The 18,404-nt window shown below is 42.4% G+C and overlaps 1 protein-coding gene across 14 annotated transcripts in view; it reads right to left on the bottom strand.

Moving 5' to 3' along the window:
- Pard3 (par-3 family cell polarity regulator) overlaps positions 1-18,404 on the bottom strand; it is a 549,854-nt gene that overhangs the window by 132,203 nt on the left and 399,247 nt on the right. For all 14 annotated transcript variants that reach the window (XM_006255828.2, XM_039098024.2, XM_017601367.3 and 11 more), the window contains one exon: positions 5,092-5,328. In XM_006255828.2, the coding sequence (XP_006255890.1) occupies positions 5,092-5,328 (237 nt within the window). The remainder of the gene's footprint in view (positions 1-5,091; positions 5,329-18,404) is intronic.

The following is an 18,404-nucleotide window of genomic DNA, read 5'->3' as shown; positions in this document are numbered from 1 at the left end:
GGGGCCTACCTAATGTAGACAGAAATGTCTAGAGACAAGTGGAGCTTGAACAGTTGTTAGAAACTCAGAGGCAAGGTATTACTAGGCATTCCATGAAAAGAGACCATGAAGACTAGAGATGGATTCCACAGAAAATCACAAAGTGAAGACTCTCACAAACAAACTGAAACTGACTGAGAGACCCTAACTGAAATTTGCCACCCCATGTCCAACTTACCAATGAGTCAGGGGTACCTATCCTTTAAGTTTCTATTTTTGAAGGAAATAGTTACCAGCTGTCATCCCTCAGTTATATTCATTCAATTCATCCACTGTTTTCTGTGTCCATGTGGAGACAATGTGGTTCCTTGAGAGTAAAATCCCATCGTGTAGATAACAATTGTAACACAAATTCTGAAACAGTGTTTATGGTGCACAGGGCACAGGGCTAAGCACTTAACTTGCTATTAACAGAGAAAACCTTTCCCAAGCCTTATGGGCAAATGCTAGTGATAGCCCATTTCACAGGTGAAGGGAAGGAACCAGAAGGCACGGCTCACGAGGAAAGAGCACAGAACAAAACCCAGGAAAGCCTGGTGCCATAGATGAAGTTCATGACCTCAACTGCCTCCAACGTTATAGTATATGGATACTATAGTATGGGAGTTAGGGTCTAAAAGTGCCTTCAACAGCTACAGGGTATTTCTGCTGGCCAACATTCAGTTGGTAAAATGTGGCTTGAATCAGGTAGTCTCAGCTCTGGGGTGTGGGCAGGAGGATGAGAAGCTCAAGGTCAGCCTTGAGTACATAGTGAGTTTTAGGTCAGCTTGGGATACATAAGATTATGTCTTTAAAAAGGAGGAGGAGGAGCAGAGGAGAGGAGACAGGCAAGGGGTAAGAGAGGAAATGAGGAAGAGGAGGGTAGGAGGAGGGCAGGAGGAAAGCAGGGCTTCTCTCTGAGCACTTCTGTACACAGTTCCTTAAATCCAACCTAGTGTCCAGCTACTTGAAAAAGAAATCTCAAGGTGGCAACTTAAGCAGCAAGATTGATTGATTTTTTTTCCCAAGTCAACAAGCAGCCAGGCTGGGCAAGTTAGGACCGGAAATACTTTCATGTAGCTTTCCCTTCGGTCTTCTCAAGTAAAGCCAAACCTAGAGCACCTAGCCAAGATCCAGGTAGAAAAAAAGAGAAACACTAAAGAGCAAGTCCATGTAGCCTTATAGTTCAGATGAGCTAGAAAGAGCCTCCATCACAGGATTCCCGAATCAGGTAAAAACAACCTTTACAGGAGGTCCCACCTGGCCAGCTGCTTCCAATGTTTACTAGTTATAATTCTGTCGCATGAGTCACAGGGAATCTAAGAGGTTGAAATGTTAAGCTTGTCGCTTACCTATCAGAGTAAAACAAGGATTTGTTCCATAATGGAAAGGAAAAGGTAGGCAACTGGTGATATCTTCCAGAGCGCAGAGAAGGATGGAATTATGTCATATGTGCTGCATCCGGCACAGGGTTCTTGGCCAACCAAGATACTCCAGCCAACAGAAGAAGTTTTCTTAGCCAGGGAAATTCAAAATTAGTGAACCACTGGCCATGCCTAAACCTTCAAAGTCCCTAGACTAAATATGAAGCATATTAATATTATGGTAAATTTAAGCCCAATTATTCATGTAGAAGACAGATTAGGGTCTGTCTACTTAGCATGTGTCTAATGTGAAAAATAAAACTGCTACCAAGGACATAAAGACTAGAAGGTGGTACCATGACTATAGCATGTAATCGGGAACTAGCACATGTGCAGATACAGTCAGACATGCAGTAAACACTGGTGGAATGAACACCGCACAAAACCAAACGGCAGAAAAGGGAAGGTAACTAGGGCATGAACATGGGCACGAGTTCACCTACAGACCCACTTAAAGGGGCACAAGTGCATTTCAGGACATAAGTACACCTCCTAGGAAGCCACTGTACACACAGTATGTTGAGCTGGGAAAGTGTTCCCAACTGTAACGCTTTTAATGTATTTCCCATGTTGCTTCTACACTTCTGGCTATGAGAGCCATCAAAATGTTTGAGCAAATGAGTTCTGTGGATGGCTTCTTTTCAACCGAACAAAGGAAGTCTGAGAAGTGCATTTCAGATCATCGGCAGTGCCCTCGTCCCCCAGAAACGCAGCGATTTGCATAGCAAAGTTCAACAGATAACCATTGCAAACTTTGGTGACATTTAGTCAGTCGACAAGCGTCTGTTCATTATTCGCCGGAGGAAATTCCTGTCTAGGTAGCCTTAAGGTTCATATTTCTATCAGAATGATTACTTTTTTAAGTTCACGTAGGCATATTCTAGACTACCTTGCAGGCACGTTAAATAAAAGTTACTGTCTGAATTTCACTTTACAAACAGAAAGACACCAGGAAATGTCTCAACTTAAGGATAATGGAAAACTGATTTGTCAATACGATACTTGAGCCAAAGGTCGTGGGCCACAAATTCACAAGAGCGCTGAAGGAATCAGGAGAAAGGGATGGATGAATTGAATCAGTACTTCCGCCTGGGCAGTAGGAAATGTGCACCATCAGACCCAATGTGTCTATTGGTTTGGGCCACATTGTACTAATAAAGTAAAACAATGAAAAAAAATGTTATTGGCCATGTTAACACAGTTCACGGCAATGCAATAGGCTTGTCGTTTTGTTTGTGTCTAACTTTGCAAAGACTGAGGTTTCATTCGATATATGGTGGTCCTACACAGGAGTTCAGTCCCATTTTCTCTTTATACACATTTAAGTAATATAACTATAACAATTTACAGCGGCAGAGCAGTAGCAAGAGATCGCCTTTTCTCACAAAACCGCTTCTATACTACCCAAGAGAGAACAGCTTTTCTATAGAAACAAGAAAGACAATGGGAGATGTCGTGCTCCCAAGCAAATCCATGTTCACTAACAGGTGGATGAAAAAGAGCTTGGCAGGCAGGAAAGAAGGCCATTTCTAAAAGTAGCAACACCATTAGTCATTAATGGATATCTTATTCTCTGCGAATGTAGCATTAAAGGATTAGCAAGTGTCTATGATCTTTTGTTTTCCCTGCAAAAAATAAATCATGGCCCTCCTGGTAAAGCTGAGGGACTTGGAAGAAAGCAGTGTCAAAGGTGTGATTCAGAAATGCTTACTGCTTGGCACAACTCCTCCCTGTGAAGTAGACTGTGGGTGGGCAGGAGCCAGGGGCCTGTTTCAGACTAGGTTTAGCACAATAGGTCAAAGGAGACTACTAGATGCTGCAAGTAGGCATGGGGAACACTCTGAATATGATAATCCCATTTAAGGACTGGCAGAAGGCCTCGGGTTAGATTTCAACTCTTGGAGCCCAGGGGTTTAGAGCAGTTGTCTGTGGCAATGATGAGCAGGGCTGGGGGGCGGGGGGGGGGGGTTGGCTGTCCTCTCTGACTATAACTGCTGTAGGCCCTTTCCCTGTTTTCCTGATTCTCAATTTGGTGACAGAGATGTGCAGATAATTAGTTTATCTGCCATCAGTAAGTCTTTGGCCATCTTTTTCTAGTCCCTCCCCCACCCGCACCCCTGAGAGTCACTAGCAAGCAGCACTAGTGTTTTGGTGTCCTTTCTCTCAAGAAAGGAGCTTCAGAGGGATGCCGTTAGATGGCACTTAACCTTCTGCAGTCAGCTTCTACAATCACAGCAGAGATGAGACAAAAAGCTTTTAAAGAAAATGTCACTGCCACCAATGACAACTTCATTCTTGAGTTCTGACATTCTTGAGTGTATCTGTTAATACACACATGAGCCTTCTGGGGGACACAGGGAAGAGGCAGGAGTAACCCCAAGTGTTCGTGTTAGAGGAATCACTCCTTATAGTCAATGTTAAATAGATTTTTCTGAGATAATCAAGAAAAATGTAAACTACAACAGAGGTGCAGGGTCAAAACAACCTCCCTGGGATGAGCTCACTCAGGAGCTGTTGTTCCTGTCTGCTACTTTTAAAAACAATGTTTCTTTCTGTAATGGCATGACTCTGTTACCAGTTCTATGTCAGTTAGTAAAGCAAGGACTGTTGCAAATGTTGTGGCAAGGAAACACCACCAGATTCCCCAACTCTGTCATACAGAGGACTTAGAAGCCACGACCTGTAGGACCAGCATCAGTCAGGGGATTGTTGAAACAAAGTCCTTGGACTCCACCCTCAATCTACAGCATCAAAATAATCAGTGTTTCAGAAGCCTCTCCGGCGAGCCTAATGCACATAAATGCCTCAGAAACATTGCTTTTAAGTAAAACCATTTATAATTTACAGAGCCCAGCTGCCATAGAGAGCGATAAGCGACTTTAACAACACGATTGGCATATTGTTTATGACAATAGTGTGCACGTGTTTGATATGAAAGGAAATGAGAATTATTCTCCTCAAAGCTAAACTCCATATGGTGTTTGAGTATATAAAGGGAGGGGTGGGAAAAGATCCATCTAAGATTGTTTCAGCTAAAATCAGAAATATGTATATAGCCATTTGAAATAATGACACCAGCAGTACATAGAGCCTTAATAAGTGTATGCCAGTGCTTACAGACTCATGGATCCAGTTAAATGTTTAAATAACGAGAGAACCATTACAACACAATCAGCATTCTGTCTGCTGTTCTGGTGGTTAACAAGCCTCTTGTAGAATAGATGCACTATATTTCATGTTTACTAAGTCTTTCATAGTGTAAAAATTAAGCCACCCCAAAAGTGGACCTTCTAAGTCATAATCCAAGCGTATGTCCCTGCATTTAATTATCTCATCCAGAAGCCCTTCGAGCAAGAAGAGAACACACAGCTTACATTTGAGCTTGACTGTGATCTGAGCTGAGACAGGTCCTCAAGTCAAAAGGTCAGGAAGAGCAGGGCGAGCGAGCCTGGAACTGTTAGGAAAGCAATCAAAACTTCTTGCTGCTCTATTAGCCATTGATTTGTGTCAACTCGATAGCTTTAGACATAATGGCTTTTTAAAGGCTGCTAATAACCAGCATTTCACAGTAGGCACTTGCAATCTTCTCCCTCGTCCAGAACCAGCAGATAGCTGACACAGACGCAAAGCCGTGACTGCCAGCACCTACCTGTCCCCAGGTTTGGAGCTCCGAGGTTTCTTTACTTGTGCATACAAAGTGTCCATCAGGTGACCTTCTCTTGGGCTCTGGGGTCTGGCATTGAGAGCCAGGCAGCCATCATAGGATGACATGCCCCCATACAGCAACTCGTCATCACAGCCAAATGTTCGATGGAAATCTTGGATTTCAGCATAGTCGCGCTCTCGAGCTTGCCGCTCCCTAAATTCTCGAGTTTTGGCTTGAATCCTGTAAAAGGAGAACAGCGTTGGAGCAGGAGAAAGGAGTTCTTTTCTACGAACCAAATACAGGAAACTCCATCGAACTCTGCTGTGAGAGGCACTTTGGTTCCTGTGGTTATGGGGGAGGGGTGTGTATTATGAATGATAATTTACAGACACTTTAGATTCCCATGTATTGCCGTAAGTTCATAAGCATAATCATTTTGTCTGTGTCCATGACTCAGTGATAAAGTGAACTCACACTGATTAGCTGACATAAAAAAATAAAAATGAAATGAAAACACAGTACCTCAGAGATAGCTCAGCAAAGAGCTCGCTGCTGAGGATTAGAGTCTGATCCTCAGTATCCACTCCAACATGGTGGCAGGCTCCCATGAGCCCACCTCAGGAGAGACAGGATGATTACCGGGGCTCACTGGCCAGCCAGTCCACCAAATCGGTGAGCTGCAGTTTCACGGAAAGACCATGGACTAGAAAATAAGTTGGAGAGTGATGGAGGAAGGCATGTGGACCTCTGGCACTTACATGTATGTGCACACATGTGCATAGACACATACAGCCAACTCTGCTTTTCTGATTCAATTTGAGGTCTGCCCCATGGGTAAAAATCATTGCCTGATGTTATAAATCTGGTCAACAGCCTACGGCTAGGAAAGTCATAGGTGTTATAAGGGAATCTTCTGTTGTTTTATTAGTTTGACGTGGTCTCTCAAACTGCTTTTAAATACTTAACATGCTCATAGTCTACTTGGGCATTACTTCTGATTTTTTTTAAGACAAAAAGTGACTTTAAAAAGTTATATATATATATATATATATATAATTTATCCTTCTATCATCTGTATATGTATAATGAATAAATATTTTTCAAAGAAAGTCACACAAATATGAAGCTCTGTGAAACTTTGGAATGAGCGCACACATCTTTTTCCGTCCCTGGCGGGGAGATCTGAGATCAGGCACACGGTTTTCATGTAAGGTTTTTCATATAGAATGGAATCCTGGGATCAAGGACAGAAAAGTCATCCGTAAAATTAAATTCTGAAATAAAAACTGCCTGCGTAAAAGCTAAAAACAGACCTTAGATGATCATCTCACTGATTTAAAGATTTTATTAAATTACTTGGTACATAGATCCCTTCAAATTATATTGATGTAATGTATGCTCTAATTAAAATAATTCTGTTAAATTTTGATAATTTTTGGGAGGGGAAATACTTTCATTACAGATTTATGAATTGAATTGTTTATCTAAAAGCAACGGAGTCCTGGCAGGGATATGGGGTAAGGTGCCCTGACTGAGGGGGTGTCTGCTTGTGAGACTTGGAGGGAAAGACTGCAGAGGCCCCTGAAACATTCAGATTCACCATGTATGTGCCCAGCAGGCCAGCGCAGGCACCAGTGCAAAGGAAACCAGGCTTGGACATAAACGTGATGTCTTATTATCACCCTATGTTTCAATGCTGTGCCTCTTTGTTGTAATTTCCATGTGTGTATGGGTGCCGGCAGAAGCCAGAGGCCTTAGATTCCTGCACTCTTAGCCACCCAATGTGCATGTTGGGAACTGAACTCATGTCCTCTGTAAGAGCAATTTCCTCTTAGTCACTGAGTCATCTCTCAGCATTGTCTTTTGGCGTATCTTAAGAGAAAAAGTGATTTGCTAAAGAGGTATGCCCATAGTGGGGTTTTTTGTTTGTTTGTTTGTTTTGTTTTGTTTTTAATAATAGTTTTGATGTAGAATCAGACTAGGTGCTTAAAAATGGATACATTCATAAAGAAAATGTGGCACATAGCTATAAATGTGCACTGTGCAGTGGTGTAAAGAATAGGATTCTCTCTGATAGGGTAGGGCGGATGGGGCGGAAGGACATCATGCCCAGTTGACAGAAACCAGATGCCCAGTCGGACATCTCACAGAGGTTGGGGTAGGGCTGTGTGGGGGATGGGAAGAGGTTGCAGAGAGGTCAAAGTCGAGACCAGGAAGGAAAGCCAGAACTTCATTTTTGTAGCACAGGGGAGTGATCTCATCTAGCAGCAATGTGCACCTTGAAGCAGAGGCAGGACTTGAATGCAGGGTTTGTGAAGGTAGCAACGGTCAGCTCCCTGATCTAATCATTATGCCATGTATGGGAGCACCAAATTGTGCCCCAGTCATAAGTACAATCATGCCAAATAAAACCATAAAAAGAAACGAAGACATTATTTCTCTCAAGTAGTATTTTAGACTCATTTTAATGTCTTACTGAGTTTACCTTTCTCCTATTTGAACTAGACTTCTGTTTGCATAAACGACGCCTGAATATATATTGAAAAGAATCCAGAAAGAGTGCCCAAATCATATGGAGACAATGCCACAACTGTGTACATGCATAACTCTCCATACCATGCCCACACAGATACACAAACACACCCACACAACATTCACATACCCACTCTCCCACCCCTCTCATACAGACACACAGAGGGGGAGAGAGGGATGAAGAAGAGAGAGATAAGAAAGCTAGAAGCTAATAATACTTCTCATAAACATAGAAGCAGAAATCTTCAAGAGAGTATTAGTAAACAAGATTCAGCAATTGTACGTGTATGATGATCGAATGGGCTCATCACAAGAATGTGACCCAGACTAAAGAGAGTCACATGATTCTATCAAATGATGCAAACACATTTGACAAATTCATCCCCATCAGGAAGAAAATACTACAGTAGGACTTTGTAAGCTTCGTGAGTGTGTTTTTCTAACACCCCCCCCCCCAGCTTCCTTCACATATAGTAGAAAAAACACATGAAGTTATCCCCTTGGTAAGCAGTGGCCTCCTCACATAGCACTCTCCATCATCATTCCACATAGGGCTCAGGTTCTTGACAATTACACAGCCTGGCCAAGGAAATGAAGACCACACACGTAGGAAAGGAACACACACATCTTGTTTCCAAATGCCATGGCTTCATAGAAAATCCAAAGGGACGCACAAAAATCTAGAAAAACAAAGCAAGATTGGCATGTGACGGGAACAGAGGCTCCACAGGTAAAGCGCCAGGAGGCAGCTGAGGAAGTGGTTCTGGTGATCAAATGCTCGGCTTGAATGCATAAACCTTGAATTTAATCCCCAGAACAGTTTAACCTTAGCGCGGTAGGATATAACCATAAGACCAACATTTGGGAGGAGGCAGGGTTAGGATTTTAAGGGCATCCTTGGCTCCATCTTGAGTTTCCAGTCTGGATCTAGGTTATAGGAAACCTTGTTTCAAAACAAAACAATGCAAAACTCCATTGAGCTTTCAAGATGTTTATATATTGTAATGTGTACATTACATATTGTATCATATATTGTGTATGTGTACATGCCATAGTGTGTGTGTGCAGGTCAGAGGACAACTTGCAGGAGCTGGACCTCGCTTTCTTGGTGGCAAGTGCCTTCACCCATCTTGCTGACCCCACTGAAATTTCTATTGCAAAAAGAAGATTAAACACATAGTTTAATTAAAACTGTATCACCACTAGAATTGTGGTACTTCAAGTACATAGATACAAACAAACCAAATTTTATGTACTTTAAGTCCTTAGATACAAACAAAAAAACTTGTCTTACAGATAAAAAAAAAATGTAACAAAGTGTAGACAGGGCAGGTGTGGTAAAAATGAGTTGGAGCTGAAGGAGGTGAAACGCCATCTCCTATACTCAGCAGTTGAAACATTCACTGGGAGAAACGGTCAATTCTCCCTACAGTGATTCACAGGCTCAAGGCAAGTCCTATAAAAACTCATCAAGATTTCTATAGCTACTGATGAGATTATTTTACGGTTTATTTTGGGTTGGGGGGTGGAGCTCAGTGCTGGTCTGTATCTAGCATCTGTGAGCCCAGACTTTGATCCTTAATATCACATGCATGAAAACACCACATGCGATACCATGAGGAAAAGGCTAAAGCTAGAATAAACCATGGTGAAAAGAACCTTTAGACAGGGATGAACCCTGAGTATCAGTTTGACAGGATTTGGAATCACCGTTTGGATCTCTGGGTATGACCGCTGTGAAATTTCTAGATTGGGTTAGAGGAGGAGAGAAAACTCATTCTACATGGAGATGGCAGAAGAAAGGGAGAAAGAGGGCTAAGCACCTGCAATCCCAACCAGCTTCCTGGCTGTGATGTCACCTGGACAGCAGCCTCACGCTCCAGTCTTCCCACCAAGATGTCTTCCTCCTTCAGGTTCTTTTCCCCGGTATTTTATGGCAGCAACCAAACAAGCGACTGATACAAGGAGAATCATACTTCAGACTGCAGATTCCTAATACAATAATGTTGGAGGTCTATGGTCTGTCCCTCCAACAGACCCACACAGTCTAAATCTACTGGAAGTTGAAATAGCTCATGAAATGCCCCTGTGTGTCAACAGATGAGGTTATGTGAAACTACAACTTTCTGCACAGCAAAGGAAACTATCAGCAGAGCACACAGACAGACTACAGGAAGGGGGGAAATCTTCATAGCTAAACCTCAGACAAAGGGCTAATACCTAATTTTGTTCTTAGCTCTTCTCCAGCAGCACTCTAGGAATGCCTGGAGGCCCAGGAGCCTGAGAACTGGACAGTTCCGGCCTCCTGGTAGGCCCGGGGACCCCTGTGCCAGCTCAGGCTGTCCCACACTTCAGATTGTGCTTCCCCACCCCTGAGCAGTGTCCTGCGGCTTCCCACAGCCTGGTGGCAGCTTGGGGTTCCTGCATCCTGCCTCCCTGAGCAGCCTGATCCCTGTAGCAGGAGGATGCTGGGTCCCACAATAGCCCTACAGATAATGACCATCCATTACATATATAAGGTGGAATACTGCTCAGCTCTAAAGGAAAACAAAATAACGAAACTTGCAGGAAAATGGCTAGAGTGTGTAATATTAAGATCACCCAATCTGAGAAAAAAAAAAAAACATCAGAAACGCATGGTTTTCCTCATACAGAGATCCTTGCCTATAATTTGTATGTGCGTGCGTGCATGCGTGCGTGTACGTGTGTGTGTGTGTGTCTGTGTGAGTACGCACATGCATAGACAGGAAGAGGTGGGAGGACAACAAGTAGTTAGTTCTTTCTCTCCATTATGGGTTCTGGGGATCTAGTTCATGTGCGTGGATTTGTGCAATAAGGGTTTCCAGCCTGAACCATCTTATTGGCCTGATTCTTTTTATCTGCAGCTAGAAGATGGAAGGATTTAATGTGCCTGGCTCGGCATTTTTTGGGAAGGTCCTTTAAAAAGGGCAGCACTTGACATTTGGCAGGACATCAGCTCAACCTTTCCAAGATACTTTCAGTCCCCAAACACCCCAGAAAAACCTTAATCTCCAAGTCAGAACAGGACCTTCTTGGAGATGGAACATGCTGGAAAGTTAGACATTCTCCTGGGAAGGCCCTAGATTCTAATAACACAGTTCCCACAGAATATCCACAAGAGAAACAGTGATATGAATCCTAATGTCAATTTAGTAAAGCAAAGAGCAGGTTTTTATTACAGTCCCTTGTACTTAAGAGCAATTACGATAGTCAAGGACATTATTATAAAACTCGGTTATTACTGGACATGCAAAATGAAAATGCTTCATAGTTGAGAGACAATTTTATTCTTCACATCATTCTGTGTTTTCCTCAACTCAGGTTCAACCAAAAAGAAGAAAGAAGAAAGAAAGAAGAAAGAAGAAAGAAGAAAGAAGAAGAAGAAGAAGAAGAAGAAGAAGGAAGAAGGAAGAAGAAGAAGAAGAAGAAGAAGAAGAAGAAGAAGAAGAACAACAACAACAACAACAACAAGAAGAAGAACAAGAAGAAGAAGAACAAGAAGAAGGAGGAGGAGGAGGAAGAAGGAGAAGGAGAAGGAGAAGAAGAAGAAGAAGAAGAAGAAGAAGAAGAAGAAGAAGAAGAAGAAGAAGAAGAAGAAGAAGAAGAAGAAGAAGCAGCAGCAGCTAAACAAAAAAGAAGAAAAAACAAAAAGAAAAAAAGCTCAACAACTATCAGGAAGAAAGAGATGAGACATTTCTTCAACTCAACAGACTATTAATCCCAACTCAGTTATTATGCAGCAAACAGCCACTTTGCTATTATGTCACATCTGGTCACTGTAAGATGATCATCTCATCAAAGGCCATAGCCTGAGGTCCTGAGCATTTGCATAAGTCAGCCTCTCTCTCATGGTGCTGGCATGAAATCCAGGGTCCCGCACATGCTAGGCAAGTGCTTCATGACTAAACCATTTCCCAAACCATTCCTTACCCTGTCACGAATTTCAGATAGGGACTTGCTAAGAAGTTCAGGCAGACCCTGCACTGGCAATGCTCCTGGCTTGGTCTCCCGAGCAGGGGAGGTGGCAAATCCAGCTCTGCCATGCCAAGCCTCATGTAAGTTTGGGAATCTGATGAGATTTTGGTAGGGATTACAAAGAAAAAGAAAGGAAGAAAAACAAATATAAACACTAGGTTGAAAGCTGTGCATTGAGAGCCTTCAAGTTAAGAAGAGTGGCTTAAGCCATTATACAACTGGACACGACCTTCAGTTCGCTGAGAGTGGGAAAACCCAGCCCTTAGAGAAACTCTCAGGAAAGGCACACAGCATGGACTCCCCAGGAGTCCTGCATCTGAAGACCACCTTGGCCTTCCTGCTTATCATTCTATTTACACTGCTAATGGGCCTGGACTGGAATGTTCTTTCCAAACTACATAGAAATTAACATTCAGTTGGGGGCCATTTTCCTTTCTATGTGTGTGGGAGGATGGTGTGTCCCTGTAGGTGTGCACAAGGTCAGAGATGAGCTAGTCAGGTGCCCTCCTTAATTGTTCTCCACCTTGTTTTTTGAGATGGGATTGGTCACTGAACCTGCAGCTCACCAATTCAGCTAGATTAAGCTATCCAGTGAGTGCCTGAAATCTTCTTGTTTCCAGCTTCCCAGCACTGAGATTTCAGGCATGGAGAACTGTACCCAGCATTTTACACGTGTACTGGAGACCAAACTCTGGTTTTCATACTTGCATGGCAAGAAGTTTACCCATCTCCCAGCCTCAGGCAACACTTTGAAAGAGGCCAGCTTCACAGAGGGTGCTTTTTGGTTATTTATTTATTTTTTGAATCAGCATGCGATACTATTTGTGAAACTTGTTTCAACTACTTTTGTCCTTTATTCAACTTTGTATCCTGTAACTGATCACCACCAGTCCCATGGAAACATAGTGATTTGCCCCATCTATGCTCCAACGTGCAAAGTTACTCACCATGATCAGACTGTTGTCACCTGTGCATTTTAGCCCCAAAGTTCCTTTCCACCCTCGAAGGTCATGCTGATGACAAAACCCCAGTGTTAAGGATGTCCGCACACCTACATGGTGTGGCAAACTATGGTGACAGAAGGTAAAGGATTTGGTCAGTGACCCTGATGTTTATCTCCAAGCCTGTTCTGGGAATTAATGCCAAGGAGGCTCCTTATGCAAATGGCACTGGGGAGGTGATGATTTTTAAAACATCAGAAACAAATTTGTGTGCGTGAGGGGAGTTGGGGAGAGGGAGAGAGAGAGAGTCAGAGACAGAGAGACAGAGACAGAGAGACAGAGAGAGGCCTTGAGACAGAGAGATAGAGACAGAGAGATAGAGTCAGAGAGACAGAGACAGAGATTTGGAGGCACTTTACAAGCAAAATCAAATTTTAAAAAGAATAAGTGGTCTGGAGGTGAAGCTAAGTTGGTAGAGTGCTTGCCCCTAGCTCAAAACATACTGGGTCCTAATCCCAGAACCTCATAAGGAGAGTGTGATGCTGGACACCTGTAACCACAGCATTTAGAAATAGAGGGGGAAGGATCACAAGTCTAAGGACATCTTCAACTCCCCAGAGAAATCCAGTCTAGCCAGCCTGAGGAGCTGTGTGACAAAAGCCTGCCAAATAAAGACAAAAGACAAACTCAAAAAAACAAATAAACAAAAAAACTCAAAAGCCAAAAACAAATCAAGTGACTCTCCTAGTTAACTTTTAAAATTCACCCTTGAAGTCTTGTTTACCACCAAACTTATTCATGGGAAGGGACTTTGCGACATTCCTAGCTTATATCTGCATGTTGTATCTATTCATTCTCGGTAGAGAAAAAAAATATTTAGCTCAGGGGAAAAATATTTTCTATGTCCAAACAAGAATATCATGGTTTCTTTAGGAAACTCAAAAAAAAAAAAAAAAAAAAAGCCATTATCTTGCAGCTGAGCCCCTAATGGTTCCAGATGGTCACTACTATAAAGAATACCCCTCTATTCTTTTATTGGGACCCTGAGGTCACAAATTAGCTCTGAGACGTAGGGGTTATTCATGTTTCTGAACAGTTAGGTTTTGTTCAGCCCTACCCGTCCCATTTGTCTCAGGCTAGCCTTCAGCAACAATGATGGCAACTGGTGCCTCCAAATGCAGAGAGGGACAAGCAAACCTCTCTTGTCTCCTGCCTCTCCACTCACCCTTCCAGCTTGCAATTGCTGGAGCTTTAAATCAAGGCAGGCAACTATAGCTACATCAGCTGACACCCGTAAAAAAAAATCCCACACTGTTCCCTGTTATTTAAGTGCGAGGGGAAAAAAATTAAAACAAAACAAAAAAAAAACAACTAAAACTTTATTTAAATCAGATTTTGAAGGAAAAGAAGAACTTATTTTGATTTATTCTCTTCGAACACATATTCACACCTTTCTTTTAGTGGGGGTGGGGGTGGGTGGGGAGAGATTTTTTTTTCTATTACAATAAAATTGCACTGAACCTGCATAGCAAAAATATACTAAAAATGTAATACACTAAATAAAGTGCTGAGGTAAATGCTGTCCCTGCTGTCACTGAATTCTTGCTAACTGTCTCTCTTCCAATTGATGCCAATTAATGATTTCCATCCCAGAATCTGTCACAGTGCCCACCACCCCTTTCTCTAATTAAAATGGATGATGTGTGGTTAGGAACAAAGCACACAAGATTTCTGTTCTTGTAATGTTTCTATTCAATAGTATTTGTGCTTTCTACAATAAATGGCTTTTAGCACTAATTGCAGTAGAGAAACAGGAAGAGAATATGTTTGTGACTGAGCACAGTCTTTATTTATCCAGAGTAGCTACAAGGAATCACTAGCACAATGTCTACGGTGATGCAATCTCTCTGCTACATACAAAAGGGCCCTACTTCCCAAACAGAAGGATTTGATACAAGGAATCAGTCACGAGAGGGTGGGGTTTCACCCTCCAGCCTAAAGCATGCTAGACATGTACTTTACCTGGCCAAGTTTTTATTTGTTCCTTTGGGATAGGATTTTATTAAGTTGTCCAGGCTGTCCTTGAATCACTCTAAGCAAGCCTTGAATTGTGCTTCACTTGCCTTGCTCTTCAGAATAATTGGGATCAAATACCTGAACTACCAAGCCTGCCTGCATGATACAATTTTAAAAAAAAAATTAAGAAGGTGTTAAGAAACATAAATTGGCCATTGGCCTTGGGTCAATTAAATAATCAGTCAATTCTTTTGACGCTAGGAATTCAAAGATTTCATTCATGCTAAGCACATACTCTACCACTGAGGTACACTCTCGATCTCTAGAGACACATCCCCCAGGACTTATTTATTTATTTGAGACAAGGTCTTATGTAGACCCAGCTAGTCTTGAACTAGCTATGTAGCTAGAGATGAAGGATAACCTTGAACATTTGCTCCTCTTGCCTCTACCTCCAGAGTGCTGGGATTACAGGCGTGCACCACTATTCATGGTTTGTGCAGCTCCGAGGATCAAAGCTGGGGTTTTGTGTACCAGGTAAGCAGTCTGTCAATTGAACACATATCTAGTCCCCATTTCCAGTAGGGCAGGACAGGGGGGCTTGAGCTGTTCATTGCAGAAGTCTTCCAATGGAATTATGGGTATGAGCCACCTGGTCCAACAACCTTTAATGATATTATTTATTCATTATTTATTTATTTATTTATTCATTCATTCATTTATTTAGTCGTGGGATTGTGGTTCAGTGGTAGAGGGCTTTCTTAGCATGCAAAAAGCCCCAAGGTTTATCTAGAGTACCACACACATGAACATGAAAATAGATGTGTGGTTACTATTTACAGAAATAGAATACATTAAGGTCAGTGCAACAGAAAACAACTTGAAAACATTTTGGCTGCTTCACAGTATGCAGTTGCTGGCTTTCTTGAAGATGCCAAAAGAAGATCTTAGGATCCAATGCTGTTTCCTGTCTCATTTGCTCCAACAGACAGTTCCAGAAGTCTGGCTCTGCATTTTCTCTCTCTAAAAACATCGGTTTTGCTGAAATTCACCAAATAAAACCTACACTGATGGAAAAATTAAACTAAAGCTACAGGACAGCGTTCCGGTTACTGTATGGGTGGCCGGGCAAGATATGTGCAGGAATGGAACCCCATTAAAGCAAAGCCCAGGCTCCGAAGAACAGAGTTTATGTCCACCATCAGAACAGACCAGCCTTTTAGTGATAACATTTCAACAACAAAGATGTTTTTCTCTCCATCTTCCAATATTTACTTCTTTAGTAATGGGCTTCATGAATGCACAAAGGCAAGGAAATATCTTGGTTTGGGGGACGTGTCACGACTCATTTATGAAGGAATCTCAGATTTCATATTTTATGTAGAATTGGCTGAAAATTCTGGAACTCAAATAGCCCCAGCGTAAAATAACGTTATGGAAGAAGTGCTTTACTCCTAGTTCACAGAGAGAGTGGGCGAGGCTATGGGAGGATGCTCTGTGCTGTTAGTTTTTAGCTACTCTTCTAATCGAATTTTCCCAAGTAAGTTACAGTATCCCTTCTCGAAGCAGAGTTGTCGTCAATGTCAAAAACAGCAAAGAGGGGGAAACAGGTAAAAGAAGGCTTAGCACACATCACAAGCACCAAGCATACAGTGGGACTTAGCATCCCATCACAAGCACCAAGCATACAGTGGGACTTAGCATCCCATCACAAGCACCAAGCATACAGTGGGACTTAGCACCCCATCACAAGTACCAAACATGAAGTGTGACTTAGTTCCATCAAAGCACCAAGGACACATTGTGACTTAGCTCCATCATAGTATCAAGGACACATTGTGACTTAGCTCCATCATAGCACCAAGGACACATTGTGACTTAGCTCCATCACAGCACCAAGGACACATTGTGACTTAGCTCCATCATAGCACCAAGGACACATTGTGACTTAGAGCCATCAAAGCACCAAGGACACATTGTGACTTACCACCATCATAAGTATCAAATACCCAGTGTATGGCCATAACTGTAGTTTACTACTCATTTTATTATACAACCCAAGATTCATATAAAACATACTTTTTAAAAGTACTAAAGTACAAAGAGCCATGGATTGTTCAAACTCCAAGTGCAATCGATATTTTTTTGTAAGCCGGTCACTTTTTGCTCCAAGCCCACACACACTATAAATTTACTACGGCCAACTGAGGGCTCTGAATCATCAGAGGCACAGAGACAGATTAAAAACCAAAGTAAAAAAAAAAAATGAACTGCGCTTTGGGCAAATGATCAATATAAATGAAGCTGAGACGTGAAGCTCGTTGTTTAGCAGGACACATTCAACTGTGTGTTTTGAAAGTGTCTTTGGAAACGTTGATACAGTTCTGTGGGGAAGTACAGAAGCAACCTAACTGCGAAGCAGCCATGTCTGGAGTATAAAGAGTTTGCAGCGTTGGCCAGTTTTCATGCACGGAAGCAGAACATCCTTTCTATCATTCTCTGAGTGACTAAGTCTGCTCTCTAACCTGCTATGTTCTGTGTTTAGGAGAAACTCTTTTAATGTGTAAGTGATGGAGACTATTAGAGAAGAGGAAGTGGGTAGAGCAAGGAGTTTCAAGAGACTGTTGGGACGACCACAGTACATCAGAGGTGCACACATTATAACAACACAAGGACGCCTCCTATCTGTACAATTAACACTACTAATAAAAAGTTTAAAAGAAGACAAAAACAGAAGCCCTGCTAAGACAGATGTGCAAAAATTGTAAGACGTCCCAGCACAGTAGGAAGAGTTCACAGGAAAATCTGGGGCTGAGGGAATAGCTCCATGGTAGAATGTCTAACATGTGTGAGCCCCTGGGCTCCACTTGTACAATTAAATGAGATAAATAAGTAAATAGGTAAAAAGTAAATAAAAATAGCGATAGAAGCGCAAACTTGTATCATGTTTTCAAACTCTGTTTTACTTTCCCTATTCCCCACCATGTCTATCTTTTACAGCCTAGAAAGTCGGGGACTAGGATAACCTCTCTATCCAAAATGCAAACATTTCCAGAGAAAGGTGAATGAAAAAACACGCCAAGCAAATCTGTATAAAGGAAGCCATTGGACTGGGGCACAGCTTAGAGAGAGGGAGCTTTCGAGATGAGTCTGAAACTCTCAGGTCAATCCCCAGAATTGCACTATTAAAACCAGAAGCATCCTCAGACTGCAGAGGGATACTCTATTTCTCTTACTCACCCCTTGGTACAAGATACCCCATCTCTACAATTGCAAACACACACCTGTGCTCAAAGGTGCTGTACAAGATATAGATAAAATGAAACCTGTAGGGTGTGTAGAGTATTATTGACATCTTAGCCTCAGTCAATAGAATGTATTTACCCCCCCCCCCCAAATCCCACCCTATTCCCCAAGGTCCATAATATAGTTCCCCTCCACATGGGATAAAGCACACAAGTTATTTCACCAAGGATCCTCTGAGCGTGGCTGCTTTTATTGACCTCTAACACTTTGGGGGTGGATCTCTCCCTGAAGCAATCATTGTTGGACCTTGGACCGGCCTGCCTGACTTATTGCTTGCATAGGCTCACATCAGAACACTGACTTCCTACAAGACTGTGGTCTCAGTCAGGATTCCAGCCACCTGCCTTGTACTGGCCGCCTGAACCTCTTTATTTCTTTTCTAAGAGCTGTAACACTGCCAGTATTCCCAGCCAGATCAGAGCCCTGTGGACTCTATATGTCTCAACTCTGCTTCACCCTCCTCGGTCTAGATGGCTATCAGGGACATCTGATGTCCCAGAAGGAAGAGGCAGATTGTGGACCCCA

This window comes from Rattus norvegicus, chromosome 19 (assembly GCF_036323735.1).
Source record: "Rattus norvegicus strain BN/NHsdMcwi chromosome 19, GRCr8, whole genome shotgun sequence".
Lineage (NCBI taxonomy): Eukaryota > Metazoa > Chordata > Mammalia > Rodentia > Muridae > Rattus > Rattus norvegicus.
The sequence above is the reverse complement of the archived record's forward strand: the minus strand, read 5'-3'. Positions and strand labels throughout refer to the sequence as shown.